The sequence below is a fragment of the Tamandua tetradactyla genome, chromosome 15 (assembly GCF_023851605.1).
Source record: "Tamandua tetradactyla isolate mTamTet1 chromosome 15, mTamTet1.pri, whole genome shotgun sequence".
Classification (NCBI taxonomy): domain Eukaryota; kingdom Metazoa; phylum Chordata; class Mammalia; order Pilosa; family Myrmecophagidae; genus Tamandua; species Tamandua tetradactyla.
This window is the reverse complement of record NC_135341.1, coordinates 49,296,028-49,315,819: the sequence shown is the minus strand read 5'-3', so window position 1 is coordinate 49,315,819 and position 19,792 is coordinate 49,296,028. Positions and strand designations below refer to the sequence as shown.

The window sequence follows — 19,792 nt, the reverse complement described above, 5'->3', positions numbered from 1 at the left end:
CCCTGCATCCTAAAGAAGGGTCACATTCCCCCACCCCTGGCCCTCCCCACATCCCAAAAGTTCTCCGTTCCTGCCTCCACACCAGCTGTGACCCCAAGGACAGGAGCAGCGCCCTCACCTCCGCCTGGGTGCCAGGACTCCGGCTGGGTTGGGCGGCGCTTCTCGGAAAGAGATATTTGGCGGGGCGGGGCGCGAGCGGCTGGAGAAGGAGGAAGCGCGGGCCGGCGACTGCGGCGCGGAGGCTCGGAGGTTGACGGCCATGGCTGCTGGAGGCCCGGGCTTGGGGTCCGAGCCCCTCTCACCCTGCATGTCCTCCGTGCCACTGGCTGCGCTCAACGTGAGGGTGCGGCGCCGCCTATCGCTGTTCCTGAATGTACGGACGCTGGTGGCGGCCGACTGGACAGCGCTGGCGGAGGAGCTAGGTTTCGAGTACTTGGAGATTCGGCAGCTGGAGGCACACGCCGACCCCACGGGCCGCCTGCTGGATGCCTGGGAGGGACGCCCGGGAGCCTCGGTAGGCCGCCTACTTGAGCTGCTCGCCAAGCTGGACCGCGAGGACGTGCTGAACGAGCTGGGACCTAAAATCGGTGAGGACGCCCGGTTCCTGGTCCCGCACCTGGGTCCATTCGCTTCTCTCGATATCCAGGAAGTGATGGGACTGGAGGAAGGCGGTGAAGGCCAGGAGAGGCGTAGAAGAGAGGTAAACAGTTTCGGTAAAGTTTCAAGTAAGGCCAAGAGAGAGAATCGAGGTTCTCCAGGAGGTCTGGGCTGCTTGAGGTGGAGCAACAGGGCAGATGAGGGGCTGACTAATCGTTAGCTGTCTTGGAAACTTCAGGTCCCTAGGAAATGCAGCACCCATCCCATCGTTTATCGAACTCACATAATGTGCATGTGGGTACAGCAACAGGTAACACACGTTGCTCAGTCCTGGTCTCTGCCCTCACCACTTCATAACCATTGGCTCTTCTGAGCTATTCTTGTATGCCTTGCCCTGTGCTCACATCCGCTGGTGATCCCAGAGTGAGCAAATCTTGATTCCATTCTCAGGAGCCCTAGGAAAGGGTATAGGGGCAAAAAGGCAGGTATCCACTTCAAAGTACCATGCAGAATGCTTCAGCTGTCCAGTACTTCCCACCCCACGAATCCATCTTTCTAGTTTTGTCTTTTCCAGAATGTCATGTAAATGGAATCCTAAAATAAACGTAGTCTTTTCAGACTAACTCTTTTCCAATCAGATCTTGACCTTAGTGGCTCCCATATAGCCAGAACACCAGAGATATCCCTTGGGTGGGGGGGATGGTTAGAGCCAGCTGGGGTCTCAGCCTCTTAGAGCTATACAGCCAAGATGGCACCAGTGAGCTGGAGAACCCTGGAGCAGAGCAGGGCTAGAAGAGTTGGGACAGCGTTGGTGCCTGCCTGTAGAGAGAGGGGTGGGGTGCCCCTGGGGATCCTGCCACACTGTCTCTGTCCCCACCCCCCCACCCCCACAGAGGAGGATTGCCGCAAGTATATTCTAAAGCAGCAGCAGGAAGAGTCTGAGAAGCCCTTACAGGTGGCTACAGTAGGCAGCAGTGTGCCACGGACTGCAGAGCTGGCAGGCATCACCACGCTTGATGATCCCCTGGGTAAGGACCCTATACTGCTGCGCTCATGGGCCAGATGGGATGTGGGCCATATGGCAGTGTGATGTTAAGAGCATGGATGCTGGAAGCAGATGGGCTGTGGAACCTTGCCCAGGTAACTTAATCTCTCTGAGCCTCAGTTTCCTCACCTAAGAAATGGGGATAGTAATTGTCCTACCTCTGGGTTGCTGTGAGACAACATGAAGTGAGGCCTTTTTGTCTCATGGGTAAGCCAGGACTTGGCCCCCATGGGGAGCCAGGGGACAAAGCTCAGCATTCCTCTCCTGGAAGGGGTATTTTCTGAATAGTAGTAGTAGGATGGGTGTAGGGCCCAGGACCACGGTGGCCTAGGATGGAGACTTCTCACCAGGCTTCTCCCCAGCCTCCCTAAAGAGCCCTGACCATCACTCTGGTGCTCTGCCCCCAGGGCAAATGCCTGAGCGTTTTGATGCCTTCATCTGCTACTGCCCCAGTGACATCCAGTTTGTGCAAGAGATGATCCAGCAGCTGGAACAGACAAACTATCGACTGAAGTTGTGCGTGTCTGACCGCGATGTCCTGCCTGGTACCTGTGTCTGGTCCATCGCCAGCGAGCTCATTGAGAAGAGGTTGGCCAGTGGGTAGATGGGAGGGTGCTTCTCTTCCCATCTGGGCCTCGTCTAGCCTGGGCACGGTGGGTTCTTCCTGAGGCTCTCCTTGGAGCTATGCTGACTAGGTAGGCAGAGCCCCTGCAGCCTGTCTACTCTCCCTTAGGTGCCGCCGGATGGTGGTGGTCGTCTCTGACGATTACCTGCAAAGTAAGGAATGTGATTTCCAGACCAAGTTTGCACTTAGTCTCTCTCCAGGTAAGTTGAGCTCTGCCCTGGCCAAAGAGGAGCTAGTGGGCAGGGCCCAGGACACTACCCTTTCTTTACCAAGGAAACCTGGCATGTCTCTGCACACGCAAGCATGTATGCACATGTGTACTTCATTTTGTGGGTGAATGTGGGCCAGGGGTACCTGATGCAGGGATGGCTGATACCTGTTGCTATCCTAGGGTTGAAGACAGGTCCTGTCCCACTGTGGGCAAGGGTCTGGTGCCAGCACTGTAACCCTTGGCTTGCAGGTGCCCATCAGAAGCGATTGATTCCTATCAAGTACAAAACGATGAAAAAGGAGTTCCCTAGCATCCTGCGGTTCATCACCATCTGTGACTACACCAACCCCTGCACCAAGTCCTGGTTCTGGACCCGTCTTGCCAAGGCCCTGTCCCTGCCCTGAGGAATTACCCTTAGGTTCTGGGTATGCGTGTGTCTGTCTATTCATGTACTTCTGCCCCTGCCTTCTCGTGTGGCAGGGAGAATCTATGCTCCATTTGTCTCTTGATTCCTGGAGATGCCAACTCCTTGGACACATCTGCAGTCTCAGCAGCTGCTCTCATCAACTAGACATCATGTCTCATACCCTGCCTGATGGCTGTGAGTGGTCCACAGGCTGGGTTCTTAGCCAGAGCAACAGGGAGCAGAGCCAGCTGGGACCAAGATGAGGACCAGAGGAGCCAAGTGTGACCCATCCACACATCTTAGACCTTAGTTTCTCCACCTAAGAACTAAGTAGGATGGAGGAGACCAGGCAGTGACTATGTTCAGATGACTATAGAAAATGGTAAAGCTTTTCTCTGGGTCTCCTGGAGGAGACATCTTGGCTGAGAGAGAGCCAGGATCCCAGCACTGCAGGCACTGCTTCCACAGTGCTGGGACTGGCACCACTGCTACAGTGCCTGGTAGCATTCCTCATGTCCCTTATCCTCTAGGCTGTAGGAACGCTCCCCAGGGTATGTGGGAAAGCAGGCTGGTCCAGCTCAGGGAGGGCCCACCTTGAGCCTGATTCTCCACCTGGCACCTCTCATCTGCCTCCCTGAACCCTCCTAGTCTCTACGCCACCTCCCCAAGCTGGAACTGCTTCTCACTTCTATGTATCAAGATGCCTGCGGTCATGCTGTCTGCTCTGCCTGGCATGAGGTGGGATCACAAGCTCTGGCATATGCTCAACAATGGGTTCTGAGGCTGGTCACCATGGGGGTGTGATCAGGAAACCTTCCTCCCTGGACAACCCACGGGGAGCTTCCACACAACTTTCTGTACCTTGCTTGCCTTATGAAGTTGTTTGCTGGGACCAGTTTACAAACTCAAGAGCCTCCTGCCCCAAAGCATGTGGATGCATAGACATATACAGACTCAAACACACAGACACATGTATGCACACACCTGCCCTGTCTCTCGCTTGCTGTCTTACACACACACACACACACACACACACACACACACACACACACACACACACACACACACACACACACACACACACACACACACACACACACCAGAACCTGCATAAATACATTTCTCTAGGTACAGCTCCCAGGAACTGCTGGGAGAAAAGTCCCACCATTGAGTGGCCCAGCCATCTCCCTGGACCAAGATGGGGCCCTCTTGTATTGTTTTTCTCTTTTTGGGTAACATCCTCTCCTCTCTTTTTTTCCTACTCACTGAAACCAAACTTTGGAAAGGACCTAATATGCTAGTATTTATATCTTCAGAGAGGTACAGAGAAGAAGAAGAAAGCTGCTTGAAGTCACACCACAAGTGAGTTGCAGACACAGCTAACTGTGTACCCCTCCCAGGGGGATGTGTACTCTACACTCAAGCTCTCCTTTGGGGAGAAGGTGTCATGGTCTCAGGTCTCTGTGCCCCAGAGCAGACCCTAAATCCAATGGGATATGCCTCTCTTCTGTGCTGCATTTCCAGCCAGGGCTGGAGCAAGGAGCCTTCCCTCAGAATCTCAGGAGGAAATTGAGGCCCCTCTGTGCATGGAGGAGAAACACCTGATCTTACTGAGGCACTTAGCTGCCATGCCCCTACCCCCTTTGAAATTGGGAAGTAGTTTTAAAGCAATTTTGAGGAAACATCTTCCACACCTGTTTTGTATGCATTGTGAGAATTTCAAAGAGAGCTGAGAAATGCCCGTGTTTGTCCATCCTCCTTTTGTAGCCTCGATTTGTAATAAATAAAAAGTTCTCTGCTTCAGGAAAAACAGGTTTTGTTTGTGTCTGGAAGTAGTTTGGGAATAGTAATCTAGAAGCAAGACTTTCCTGGGAAAGAAGCTGGTCTGTCCGTTAGGTAGGTTCTGTGGGTTGGGGAGGGGTTTCCTGAAGACTGGGCCCTGCCTCATAGAGCCTCATTCAGGGCTGTGGGCAGAACCAGAAGTCCCAGCTGCAGTTCCAGCTGCTCTAGACTCTTCCTGCTGAGCTTATACCCAAGGTCCTCTAGAATCCTGATGTAGATACTGGACAGGGGCTGCTCTTACAGGTCCCAAGGAGAGTCTGAAGATCCCCCAACTCAAGCCTGCAGGTCCCCTGAGAACTCAGCTGTTGACTAATGGTCCTCTTTGGACACAGGTAGGTTAATCTAGGGTACTCATCCAGTTTTTAAATAAAATGTGCCACTTTTTCATTCAAGAAAATTTGGAGAATATAAAGAAAAATATCCATAATCCAAATTCCAGAGATAAACTCTTACCTACATTGTAGAGTACCCAGCCATTATCAGTGACCATAGCATCTCTCTGGATAGTCTCTGTCACTGTGTCCTTGCTCCTAAGCCACCTGGATGCTGGAGGCCCTCCAACCTTGCCCCTCTCCCCCCAGGGACTCTTGGGGAGATCCTGTGTGCCCAGAAGCAGTCCTGCCAGATCTTTCCAGTGATCCTGAGGGAAGAATCAGAGCAGCAAAACAGTGCCCCCAGGACCATGCTGGTTGAGACAGTCCTTTGGTCCTATACCTGGTCACATTCAAGACTCTGGGTGACACCAGATCTCTCACAGGAACACCTCTGTTCTCAGACCATGCTGGCCACCCAGCAACATGCTCTCCTTACCCCTCATCTGATCCTGGCACTCCTCACATCTTCCTTCCCCCAGGGCCCATCTTCCAACCAACTGGGTTCTGAAATGTGGCTAAGCTTCCTCTTTTTATGTTTTAGTTCACTAGGAACCTTTCATTGTGAAACCTTCATTTTTTCAGTAGGGAAAATTCACTGCTGAAATGATTGAAGGCAAAAGCAGGAAATTCTGGAGAGCAGAAGTAAAACAAGTCTGCACAAGAATAGACCTGAATTCTGCCACAAAACCATGACTGGGGAGAGAAACAGAGAGAGGGATTTCCTCCAGATTAGATATTTAAGATGCAGAAGAATCAAATGTATGAAAACAGTGTGCACTTTGTTTGGATTCTGGTTCAAACAGATCAGTTATAAAAAGATGTTTTGGAACAATTGGGAAAATTTGGGTATTCGATGGTGCCAAAAAACTTCACTGATTTTGTCAGATGTGATAGTAGAATTGTAGTTACAGAAAAAAATTCCCATATTTGTTAGAGACAAATTCTGAAGAATTGGGATGAAACAACTGATGTCCTGGATTTGCTTTTACATACTGAAGTAAATAAATAAAGAAAAGAGAATGTATGAACAAATGTGGCCATTTTTAATCTGGAGATTCGTTTTTTCTTTCTCTTTTTGATTTCACAATAAATTTGTTTTTTTAAGTTAAAAGATATAAGGATTGCTGCTACTCTATTTGGACAGATGTCTTCTCTCTTGTTGAATCTCCCTATGCTAGGTATTTTTTAAAAATCATTAATTAGTAATGATCAAAATAGAAAATAATATTTTCCTATCTGAGTGAAGAAGTGGAGGGAAGTTCAACAATATATGTACAAGATATGTAAAAACCTCAGCTGTGACAATCAGTTTCAAGAAAATTCCCTTATTTTGAGGCTTGAAGAAAGCATATAAACAAATTTTCTTTAATTCAAAATATATTATTTAGGGTGATGCAACAGTGGCTCTGTGGCAGAATTCTCACCTGCCATGCTGGAGACCTGGGTTTGATTCCTGGTGCCTGCCCATGTTAAAAAAATTCTTTAACTTAGAAGAGGCTCTTGTGAACTGCACAGTGTTTTTGAGTAGAAGGACCAGACCCTCAACCCCAGACAAAGGGCGAAGCTGCCCTGGCTCCTTACCAGCTATTCTGAAAGTCTTCCTTGCTGACAAAGGGGACCCGTGACTCTTCAACCAGCTAGGGAGATGTGAATGGACTGTCCTCCCTTGAAAATGCAGGAGCACCCACATTGAGCTTCTGGTTGACAGACTTCTGAGCTGGGAATTGGCAAACAACAGAAAATTGGAGAATGCCCATGCAAGCTAGGCTGGAATTATTCCAATTTCCAGAAGATGAACTCACAATTACAGAGCAGAGCACAGGAAGGGCAAATGGGCCAGTGGGGTGGGGGTGGGGGAGGAAACAGCTCACCATCAATTTGGGGAGCATTATACCCACTGGTTGCTGTTTGCCAGATGAGGAAGTATACATGTTTTAAAAGCCCCTGGAGATGTAGTTTCAGAACATTATGGAATAAATGCACTTCTCCCTATTCTTCCCACTAAGTACAGCTGGAAAAACATTGACATTATATACTAAATGTTAGGTGATGGAAAGGTGGAGAGAAGAAGACAAACTGGCTAGGGACCAGTTTCGTTTTGCTTTGTTTTGTTCTGCTTTATATGTCTCAGACTAAATACTAGAGAACCCAGAAACCAATGGATACAGACAAATAAAAGAAGGACAAGAAAAGTCTGTCCTTTCCAATCCACGGACCAGGAAGGGGCAGCTTAACAGGACAGAAAATCTTTAGGCAATAACCATCCTACTCCAGCCAGACCACAGAAAACAACTGTCATCCCACCTGTTCTAGTTTGCTAGCTGCCGGAATGCAATATACCAGAAATGGAATGGCTTTTAAGAGGGGGAATTTAATGAGTTGCTGGTTTACAGTTCTAAAGTTGAGAAAATGTCCCAATTAAAACAAGTCTATAGAAATGTCCAATCTAAGGCATCCAGGGAAAGATACCTTGGTTCAAGAAGGCCGATGAAGTTTAGGGTCTCTCTCAAGTGAGAAGGCACATGGCGAACACAGTCAGGGCTTCTCTCTCAGCTGGAAGGGCACATGGCAAACACAGCATCATCTGCTAGCTTACTCTCCTGGCTTCCTGTTTCATGAAGCTCCCCAGGAGGCGTTTTCCTTCTTCATCTCCAAAGGTTGCTGGCTCGTGGACTCTCTGCATCTCATGGCTACATTGTTCTGCTCTCTCTGAATCCCTTTCTCCAAAATGTTTCCTCTTTTATAGGACTCCAGTAAACCAATCAAGACCCACTCAAATGGGTGGAGACATGTCATCCCCTAATCCAGTTTAACAACCATTCTTGACTAAATCACATCAACCAGGGAGATGATCGTATTACAGTTTCAAATATACAGTATTGAATAAGGATTATTCTACCTTTATGAAATGGGATTTATATTAAAACATGGCTTTTCTTAGGGGGCATACTTCCTTTCAAACTAGCACACCACCCCACTCTGCCAGCCAAGGACAAATGGGGAGCCTGGACTTCCCTCCCCTATCCTGTTGGGGTGATATCAGTGGAGACCTCTGAAGAGTTAGAATTTTCAACACTGCCCAGCAGTAATATATGCCTCCACCAAGTCAGTGGAGTCTACCTGGGAAACAGTAACAAGGCATGCTTCTCCCTGCCAGCCAGGGTTTATCAGCAGAGTTTTAATGGGGAACCTGAACCCCCATGCAGGCACAGTAGTAACTAGGTGCACCCCCACCTCCGTATGGCATATCAACAGAAACCCGAACTTCTACTTTCCTCTATTAGCACTGAGGCAGCACCCCTCCCCTGACCTCACCTACGCAGTGTCAGTGAAGGTTGCTAAAATAGAAGATTTAAATAAAATCCAAAGTCTCATAGCTTAATACCAAAAATATCCAGGATGGAAAATCACTTGTCATACCAAGAACAAGGAAAATCTCAGCTTGAATGAGAAAAGACAATCAACAGATGCCAACCTTAGATTACACAGATATTAGAATTATTTGACAAGGATTTTAAAGCAGCAATCATAAAACTGCTTCAACAGATAGTTATAAACACACTTTAAACATGTGAAAAATAGAAAGATAAAAGAAAATATAAAGAAGAACCAAATAGAAAATTTGGAACTGAAAACTACAATAACCGAAATAAATGTGCTGGATGTGTTCTGTAGTAGAATGAATGGGAGAGAAGAAAGAATCAGTGAATTTGAAATACAATAGAAATAACTCAATCTGAACAACAGAGAGCAAATAGACTGAAACAAATTAACAGTCTCAAAACGTGGCATGATAAAAAAGGTTTAACATTCATGTCACTGGAATTACAGCAAGAAAGGAAAAAAGAAGATGAGGTTAAAAAGGTATTTAAAGGACTATGACTGACATTTTCCTAAATATGCCAAAAGATATAAACTTACAGATTCAGGAAACTGAGTAAACCCTGGACAGGATAAACCCAAATAAATTCACTCCAAGACAAAATTTTTGAAAACTGAAAACAAATTTAAAATCTTGAAAGCTACCAGAGAGAAACAACACTTTCCCTATAATGAAAAAGACAATTTGAATGGCAGCAAATTTTTCATGTAAAACCATGAAGTCAGAAGGAAGTATCAAAACATTTTCCAGTGCTGAGAGAAAAGAACTGTCAACTCAAAATCCTATATCTAGCAAAAAGATCCTTCCAGAAAAAGGGGAAATCAGCAGGATAAGTGTGTGTTGGAGTTCTCCGTATGGGGTTTGTATTATGTTTATATCTGTCCTGTAAATTTGAAAACATTTCAAAATATATTACCCAACATACTTGAACAAGTCAAGAAAAGGGGGGTGGGTGAAATCAAGGCATTCTCAGATGAAGAAAAATTAAGAGAATTTGAAACCAGGAGATCTACCCTAAAATATTGGCTAAAGGAAGCTTTTGAAACCGATGAAATTATATAAAAAGGGAATCTTGGAACATTCAAAAAAGATAAATAACATCAGAGTGAATAAAAATATGGGTAAATACAATATACTTTCCTTCTCCTCCTGGCTTTTTCTAAATTATATCTGATGGTGTAAGCAAAAGATTAACTTAGTGGTTTCGCAGAAGATAGATTAGGGAAGTTGATAAGCACCGTGGTAATTTCTGCTGCAGGCAACTTCACAAACAAAAAAGAGAAATAAAGTGACTGCTGGCTTGAAGGAGAGACTCTGGAGTTCCGGGAATTTCCTCTTTCCTCAGAAGATCAAATCCTACCAGGGCCAGTCCTATGTTGTCTGTCTTATGCATTTGTGCTTATCTAATGTAATTCTTTTTTGGGGGGGAGGGGGTGCATGGTCTGGGAATCGATTGTGGGTCTCCCGCTTGGAAGGCGAGTATTCTGTCACTGAACAACCCATGCACCCTTATCTGATGTAATTCTTGATTTAAGTAGAGGAAATATTTAAGAAATTATATCATAAACAGGGACTTAAAGAGGGGAAGTATTTTTACACCTCACATATACTGATGAAATGTCGATATCAGTAGAATGTGATGTTATACACATATAACAAAATACCAAGAGCACCTATTAAAAAGTCTTTATGAAGAGACATACTCAAAATACTGTAAGTAAATAAAAATGAAATTCTATTACAAATGAAAAAGTTATAGAGATGGAGAATTATTAGTGGTTGCCAGGAATTAGTAGCAGTAAAGATAAGTGACTATAAAGAGGAACCTGTGCTGGTTTGAATCTTAGTGGATGCCAGAAAAGCCGTGTCCTTTAATCATTCAGTATTGCTGGGTAGGAGAATTTTGATTGTTCCCATGGAGATGTGACCCACCCAATTGTGGGTGGTAAGTTTTGATTAGATGATTTCCATGGAGGTGTGTCTCCACCTATTGAAGGTGGGGTTGTTTACTGGAATCCTTTAAAAGAGGAAACCTTTTGGAGAGAGTCCCTTTTTGGTAGAGACATGAGAAAATCAGCAGATGCCACAATGTTTGCCATGTGCCCTAACAGCTGAGATAGAAACATTCAACTTCATCAGCCTTCTTGAACCGAGGTATCTTTCCCTGGATGCCTTAAATTGGACGTTTCTATAGAATTGTTTTAATTGGGACATTTTCTCAGCCTTAGAACTGTAAACTAGCAACTTATTAAATTCTCCCTTTTAAAAGCCACTCCATTTCTGGTATATTGCATTCAGGCAGCTTGCAAACTAGAACAGGTTTTGGTACTGAGAGTGGGGTGCTGCTGCAGTTTGCAAATATTAAACATGTTGGAACAGCTTTTTAAATGGATAAGGGGAAGAATCTGGAGGAGTTGTGAGAAGCCTGACAGAGAAGGCCTAGAATGCTTTGAAGAGACTGTTGGTAGAAACATGGACTCTAAAGATACCTCTGACCAGGCTTTAGACAGAAATGAGGCATGTGCTATTACAGATAGAAAGGAAGGCGAGCCATGTTTTAAAATGGCAGATAATCTGGCAACGTTAACTAGTGGCTTTGGCTGGAAGGCAGATTTTAAAAGTCATGAACTTGGATATTTAGCAGAAGAGATTTCCAAATTAAACGTGGAAAGTATAGTCTGGTTTCTCCTTGCAGCTTATAGTGAAATGTGACAGGAAAGAGATAAGCTGAGAACTGAACTCTTGGATACAAAGAAACCAGAAATTGAAGTTCTGGAAAATTCTGGGCCTCCAGAAATGGAGACCCCAGAGAAAAGTGCCCCACATGAGGATTTAACCAAATGTGGAACCAGCCAGCCATTTCAGAGAAAGTCAGGCTCGGACATGGGGTTATCCAGGAAGGATTTGTGGAAACTCCTTATGTCTTATGGGCATGATCCAAGGCTACTGCATAAAAAGCCAACGAGAGTGTTGTGGGATCTGTATAAAAAGAACCACTGCCAGTCGGGACTAAGAGGGACAGAGAAGGGACACATTGGAGGAAAAGTAACTTCAGTGGCAAAACCATTGAGGCTGAGGTCTGAAGTCAAGAAGACTTAGGCTGGGAGAGCAGGCCCACCCAAGCCCATGGAGAGGGTGAGTTTGCCCCGAAGGCAGAGGATGGGCCTTCCACTTCACTGCAGTGGGAGAGTCATGCTGCCTCAGGCCTTGGAGAGGGTGAAGCACATTCCTTGGGGTTTGGGGAGAACGTGGCTGCCACTACATGGAGGGGTTGAGCATGTGCCCCAGAGATGGCAGAAATCCTGGATGCAGCCCCAATGCTTGGAGAGGGTGGAGCTGAGAAAAGGAGGTCTCCCCAATGTCCCCTAAGATTGCATTTGGAGAGAGGCAGGCCTCTGTGTAGGCCCTTGGAAAGGGTGGAACTGCCACTTTCTAAAGCCCAGAAGGTAAATGACCCTCAGACTTTGAAATCTAATGGACTTTTCCCTGCAGGTTTTCGAAACTATGAATCTGGTGAACCCTGTGTTCCTTCCTCCCTATAGAAATAGATATATGTATCCTATGAATGTTCCACCTTTGATTGTTGGCAGCCAATAACTTGTTTTGAGTTTTTATAGGTCCGGAGCCAGAGGAGAATTTTGCCTCAGGACAGACCATGCCTGTAACTGACCTGATGAGATTTTATACTGTTTCTAACTTTGTATTTTGTTTGTATTGTTACTGAAACGGTTTAAGGCTTTCTGATATTGTTATGGAATGAATGTATTTTGCATTTGGAAAGAGCATGTCTTTTTGGGGTCCAAAGGGTGGAATGTGCTGGTTTGAATCTATGGTGGATCCCAGGAAAGCCATGTCCTTTAATCCTCATTCAGTATTGCTGGATGGGAGCAATTTGATTGTTCCCATGGAGATGTGACCTACCCAATTGTGGATGGTAACTTTTGATTAGATGATTTCCATGGAGGTGTGTCTCTACCCATTGAAGGTAGACTTGCTTATTGGAATCCTTTAAAAGAGGAAACCTTTTGGAGAGAGTCCCTTTTTTGGTAGAGACATGAGAAAGCCAGCACACGCTGCCATGTTTGCCATGTGCCCTTCTAGCTGAGAGAGAAACCCTGAACTTCATTGGCCTTCTTGAACCAAGGTGTCTCTCCCTGGATGCCTTAAATTGGACATTTCTAAAGATTTGTTTTAATTTGAACATTTTCTCAGCCTTAGAACTGTAAATTAGCAACTTATTAAATTCCCTCTTTTAAAAGCCATTCTGTTTCTGGTATATTGCATTCAGGCAGCTAGCAAACTAGAACAGAACCCAAGGAAGATCTTTAAGGTGATGGAACAGTTCTGTACCTTAGTTGTGATGGTAGTTACATGAATCTACAGTTGTGATAAAATAACATAGAACTATACACACATATTGCATCAATGCTAATTTCCTGCTTTCAACATTTACCATGGTTGTGTAAGATGTGTCCTTTGGGGGAAATTGTGTGAAGGGTACATTAACTTTTCTGTACTATTTTTGCAACTTTCTGTTCATCTATAATTATCTCATGATAAAAAGCTTAAAGTTTTTAATATAAAAATAAAGTTTAGAAAAGGTCCTTGGTGGCAGAGAGAGTTCAAATAGATTCAAGAAGACTCTATGCAAACCAAACCCCATCCATGACCATTCCAGCCAATCCTAAAGAACACCTAGGGCAATATATAAGATTCTACAAGGGTTCAATGCACTAGAGTAACTTTACAGAAACCTACAACCTCAGATGGGTCCCTGGTCCAGGTAAGTCCTGAAACATAAAGGATGTAGCCTTTCCAGAACATCAAATAGTTCCATCTCCCTACCCCATATTAGTGACAACCCCTTATAATATGAAAAAGTTAGAATGGCCATAGCCCAAATACCCCTAAAGAGAGGGATGGAAAGATTAGAGATGATGGTGGAGTTATGTAGTTTAGATAGGATTTAACAAATGAATACAAATGCTGAATCATTAAATTGATATCTCTTTTAGTTTCCAGTATTTTAGAGCAGCTAGAAGTAAAACCGAAAATTGTGAAATTGTAATGCATGTAAATTGTGAAATTGTAAAGCATCTGAAATATGTTCTACAACTAATTGTGGTGCTGTGCTTAGAAATTTATAGCTTTTTTGTATATATGTTATTGTTCACAAAAAAAAGAAATAAAAAATCAATTGCGATGGCAAAAAAGTATTTAAGTCCTCTAGCCTCCTATATTCTAAAGCAGCTAGAAGGAAAAATACGAGAGGATCATATGGTAGCCCATGACAAACTCTGGGATCTATCCTGTAACGACTTTTTGAAGAGTGGGGTTTATACCAGAAATGCAAGGATGGTTCAACACAAGAAAATCAATTAATGTAATATAGCACATTAACAAATCAAAAGGGAAAAATCACATGATCATCTCTACTGATGCTGAAAACACATTTTCAACAAATTTCAGCATCCTTTTCTGATAAACACTCTAAAAGATAGGACTCAAAGTTAACTACCTCAATATGATAAACGGAATATATGAAAACTGATAGCCAGTATCATACTCAATGGAAAGAGACTGAAAACCTTCCCCCTAAGATCAGCTATAAGACAAGGATTCCCACTGTCACCACTATTATTCAACATTGGGCTAGATGTTCTAGTGAGAGCAATCAATAGGACAAAGAAATAAAAGGTATCCAAATGGAAAACTCATTATTTGCAGATGATATGATACTATACTTGGAAGGTCCTGAGAAATCTACAGCAAAATTACTTGAGCTAATAAAGAAATTCAGCAAAGTGGAGGGATATAAAGTTAATGTGCAAAAATCAGTAACATTTCTATACACAAGTAATGACCTAGCTGAGGAGTCAGTTAAAGAAAAAATTCCATTCAAAATAGCAACTAAAAGAGTCAAATACTTAGGCATGTACTTAACTAGGGACATAAAGGACTTGTACACAGAAAGCTATATAACATTGCTAAAAGAAATCAAAGGAGAACTAAATAGACGGAAAGATATTCCCTGCTCATGAAGAGGAAGGCTAAATATAATTAAGATGTCAATTCTCCCCAAATTGATCTACAGATTCAACACAGTAACAATCAAAATTCCAACAACCTACTTTGAAGATTTGGAAATGCTAACTACCAAATTCATCTGGAAGGGAAAGGGACCCCGAATAGCTAAAACCATCCTAAAAAAGAAGAACTAAGTGGGAGGATTAACACTCCCTGACTTTAAAACCTATTTTAAAGCCACAGTGGTCAAAACAGCATGGTACTGGCACAAAGAAAGAAGCACTGACCAATGGAATTGAATCAAGAGTGCAGAAATAAACCAGCAAATCTATGGTCAACTGATTTTTGACAAGGCCCCCAAATCCTCTCAACTGTGACTAAATAGTCTTTTCAATAATTGGGCATGGAAGAACTGGATATCAATAGCCAAGAGCATGAAAGAGTAATGCTTGCAAAAACTAACTTAAAGTGGATCAAACACCTAAATATAAGAACCAGCACCATAAATCTTCTAGAAGAAAATGTAGGGAAACAATTTCAAGACCTAGTAATAGGAGGTAGCTTCCTAAACTTTTTACACCCAAAGCACGAGCAACAACAACAACAACAAAAAACAGATAAATGGGAATTCCTCAAAATCAAATGCTTCTACACTTCAAAAGATTTTGTCAAAAAGGTGAAGAGGCAGCCAACACAATGGGAGAAAATATTTGGAAATCACATATTGGACAAAAGTTTGATTTCCTGTATATACAAATAAATCATACAACTCAACAACAAAAGAATAAACAACCCAATTATAAAATGGGCTAAAGATATGAATAGGCATTTTTCTGAAAAGAAAATACAAATGGCTCAAAACACATGAAGAGATGCTCATTTTCATTGGCTGTAAGGGAAATACAGATCAAGACTACAATGAGATACCACCTTACACCTGTAAGAATGGCTGCAATTAAACAAACAGGAAACTATAAATGCTGGAGAGATTGTGGAGAAACTGGGACACTTATGCACTACCGGTAAAAATGTATAATGGTGCAGCCACTATGGAAAATGTTTGGTGGTTCCTTAGGAAACTAAGTATTGAGTTGCCCTATGACCTAGCCATAGTACTACTTGATATATACCCAGAAGAGCTGAAAGCAATGACACAAAGAGACATTTGCACATCGATGTTCACAGCAGCATTATTCATCATCATTGAAAGATGGAAACAAACTAAATGCCCTGCAACAGGTGACTGGATCAACAAAATGTGGTATTCCATATACGATGGAATATTATGCAGCAGTAAGACAAAATGACGTCCTAAAGCACACAACAAGATGTATGAGCCTTGAGGACACAATGTTGAGCAAAATGAGCCAGACACAAAAGGACAGATACTGTATAATTCCACTTTTATGACCGGCATAAAGGTATAATCAGAGGCTTAGAATACAGAATATAGGGGACTTAGAGATACATAGGAACTAGAGATGGGTGAATCATTAACTAATGAGGTTGAACTCTAATGTAAGGGAATAGATAGGCACGAAGGCGATTCTCTAGTGGGTATGTAAGTAATATTCCCATATTGAAGATGAACAAGATTAAAAGGGGTTGTACAGACCTATGTATCCCACTGACTTACACTAGAAATATGAATTAGTTCTTGTAAGAATTACTTCAAAGATATGATTCTTGTATAAAGAGTGCTTAAGTCCAGGAAACTGCTATTGCATGCTATGAGTTATGTTCAGAAGGAAACCATCAGCACTACCACAGCAACAGCAGAAGTAAATAAAGGGGTGAGGGACAAGAGTTAAGAGGAGGTTTCGATTTCTTATTTGTTGAGGGTGTGTTTATTGGTTTTCTTTCTCTTGGGAACAACAAAATTATCTAAAATTGAGAATGTTGATGGACTGTGGACTTTGGGCCTTCTACACGATGCCTGATGAATGCAGGTGGCTGAAGGATGCACTGACAGAGAAGTAGGTTGGTGAACGATGGTGTATACTTATGAACAAAGGCTGTACTGCTACAAAAAGGAACAAAGTCATGAGGTATGCAACGATGTGAATGAACATGTGTGACATTTGGTGAGACAAAATAAGCCAGAAACAAAACAAAAACAAGGGTATGGTCACTTTTAGAAAATGCTTATAAGAAAACAGGGGCCTAGATTGTAAGCTTTTAGAGCAGACACATTAAGTCCAGAGTGGTAATTATTATTTCTGGATTTTGAGAGGCTGTTTTAGATATATAACCTGGTGTTTAGAGATAAGAACGAAACCAAACAGGTTGGGGTTAAGGTAATTCAGAACATAGTGGTAAGGACAACAATGTCTATATTTTAGAACTACACATACTGTTTGAGACTAATGGAAAAAAGGTTTGTTTGATCTGGAACTGAAATTTTCTGTAGTTCATAATCTAATTCAACCTACCGAACAATTCAAACACAGGGAGCACAGAATAAGAAAGAGGGTCCTTTAATCCTGTATAGATTATTGTAATGCCTGGAAACATCCTAGAGTATATTAACCAGATAATCAAAATTAATGGTGTTCGCTAGCTGCTGGAATGCAATATACCAGAAACAGAATGGTTTTTAAAAAGGGGAATTTAATAAGTTGCTACTTTACAGTTCTAAGGCCAAGAAAATGTCCCAATTAAAACAAGTCTATAGAAATGTCCAATCGAAGGCATCCAGGGAAAGATACCTTGGTTCAAGAAGGCCAATGAAGTTCAGGGTTTCTCTCTTAAGTGGAAGGGCACATGGCTAGCACGGTCAGGGTTCCTCTCTCATCTGGAAGGACACATGGTGAGCTTGGCGTCATCTGCTAGCTTCTTCTCTCCTGGCTTTCGGTTTCATGAAGCTCCTCTGTAGGCATTTTCCTTCTACATCTCCAAAGGTCACTGGCTTGTGGACTCTGCTTCATAGTGCCGCAGCATTCTCTGCTCTCTCCGAATCTTATTCTCCAAAATGTTTCCTCTTTTATAGGACTCCAGAAACTTATCAAGACCCACCCAAATGGGTGGAGACATGTCATCACCTAATCCAGTTTAACAACCACTCTTGATTAAATCACATCTCCAGGGAGATGATCTGATTACAGTTTCAAACACACAGTATTGAATAGGGATTTATTCTGCCTTTATGAAAAGGATTTAGATTAAAGATGACTTTTCTAGGGGACATACATCCTTTCAAACCAGCACAATTGGTAAAGTCCCCTGAGGGAGGGGAGAAAGAATACGGAACTACTAAACCTTATCATCAGGGAATCCCCTGATACTGTCAAACTTCAGGGACAACCAAATCAATAAGCCATGTCCTTGATTATGAGGTTTACTCTTGTGAAGCTTATGTAGGTAGTAGTGAAGCTTAGATTACCTTTAGGCATGCCTAAGAATTACTTCTGGAGGACCTCTATTGTTGCTTAGATGTGACCTCAGTCTCTCTAAGCCCAACTGTGCTTAGAATCATTGGCCTCCCCACTATGTGGGGACAAGACATCCAGGGGTGAAAGTCTCCCTGGTGACATGGGAGATGACTCCCAGGGATAAATCCAGATCTGGCACTGCGGAATCAATAATTACTTTCTGACCAAAATGGGGAAAAGAAGGGTAATTAATAAAGTATCAGTGGCAGAGAGGTTTCAAACAGAGTTAAGAGGCTACTCTGGAGGTTGCTCTTACACAAGTTACAGGTACACCTTGCTACCTATCATAACCTGCCAACCCCCAACCAGGACTGTTCTAGCCAATCCTAAAGAGCATCTAGGGCAATATATAAGATTCCACAAGGGTTCCACGCGCTAGGGTAACTTTCCAGAAACCTACAACCTCCAGATGGGTCCCTGGTCCAGATAAGCCCTGAATCCTAACCCAGCCTCTCCATCACTCTACCCCATATTTGTAATAGACCCTTTCAATATCAAAAATTTAGAACTGCTATAGCCCAGACAACTCTAAACAAAGGGATGGAAAGACCAAAGGTGATGGTAGAATTATACAGAGAAGATAAGATTGAACAAATGAGTATGAATGCTGAATCATTAAATTGATACCTCTTTTAGTCTCCAGTATTTTAGAGCAGCTAGAAGTAAAAACCTAAAATTGTGAAATTGTAACCCATGTGAAAGTCTGAAATATGTTCTGCAACTAATTGTGGTGCTGTGCTTTTAAATTTATAGCTTTTTTTGCATGTAAGCTATTTTTCTAAAAAAAGGAAGGAAAATAAGTTGATTGTGAGGATAAAAAAATATATTTAAGCTCTCTAGCCTCCTATATCCTGCAACAGCTAAAAGAAAAAATATGAGAGGATCATATGGTAGTCCATGACAAACTATGGGATCTGTCCTATAAACACTTGTTGAAAAGTGCTTTGAGAACTGTTTCTTTGCTTTTTATATATGTTATACTAGCAATAAAAAAAAGTTAAAAAAATAAAGAAGGGGAATTTTTAAGACTCAAATTTAGCTTTCACACAAGATGGTGCAGGATGAGAGAAACAAAACTCACTAAAACAAAAGGGATGAAAAACAGCTCAGACTGGTCTTGCAAGGAAGGTATGGGGAATGCCTCTGATGCAAGCCTAGAATTGGTACCAAATACTCACAGATAGAAACGAGTTTAAGTAACCATCACGGTCACTGAAATGTAAAGTATTACCAAAAGCATGAATCTTTGGTGGGAAATTTGAATTACTTAGATTATGTGGATAGGCTGTAACCTCTGGAGCACCATACAGGGTAGAAACAAGGGAGAGACCTGCATGCTAAGCTTAGGGTATAAAACATGTGATATTTTATTGCTTGGCAGGTGCCAGCCATCATTTTTATAGTTGCGCTCCTGTTCTTGCAAGACTGTGAATTAATTATTTTCTTCTCAACACTCGGGTGGGCGTTTATTCTCTTTCATGTACGGCTTTCTTTCTAACAGATTAGTAGCTTTTTCACTGGGGAAGGTGAAGCCAGGAAGGAGGAAGGTGGCCAAATTCTCTCCCTAAAAGTATATTCTGTATATAATTATAAGGAGTTAAAATATACATACACATCTAAAGTCTGTCCCTGGTCCCCATAGAAGCCCAAAAACTTCAGGTTAAGAACCGGTTTTATGCGTTTTTCAACTGGTACAAATCTTGATGTCTGTAATCCTTATATCAAATTTATCTCCTTTATAATATATCCTGTCCCCACCCTTCAACTCCCTGTGAAAAGAAAAAGGAAGCATATGCAGTAAAGAAAGGTGTCAGAAGCAATGACCAAAACTAGTTTCTATAGGAAGGTCTGT

The 19,792-nt window shown here is 42.9% G+C and overlaps 1 protein-coding gene across 3 annotated transcripts; it reads left to right on the top strand.

The window, feature by feature from the left end:
* Positions 1-56: 56 nt before the first annotated feature.
* MYD88 (MYD88 innate immune signal transduction adaptor) lies at positions 57-5,113 on the top strand. Of its 3 annotated transcripts, none has more exons than XM_077129802.1 (5): positions 57-587; positions 1,491-1,625; positions 2,050-2,238; positions 2,421-2,467; positions 2,728-2,860. In XM_077129802.1, exons 1-5 carry the CDS (start codon positions 260-262, stop codon positions 2,746-2,748), a joined length of 720 nt encoding a protein of 239 aa, XP_076985917.1. In that variant the 5' UTR covers positions 57-259; the 3' UTR covers positions 2,749-2,860. The 3 variants fall into 3 exon arrangements, with proteins under 3 accessions (XP_076985917.1, XP_076985916.1, XP_076985915.1); XM_077129801.1 differs by having other exon boundaries at positions 59-587; positions 2,050-2,211; positions 2,376-2,467; XM_077129800.1 differs by having other exon boundaries at positions 65-587; positions 2,050-2,230; positions 2,376-2,467; positions 2,728-5,113.
* The last annotated feature ends 14,679 nt before the right edge of the window (positions 5,114-19,792 follow it).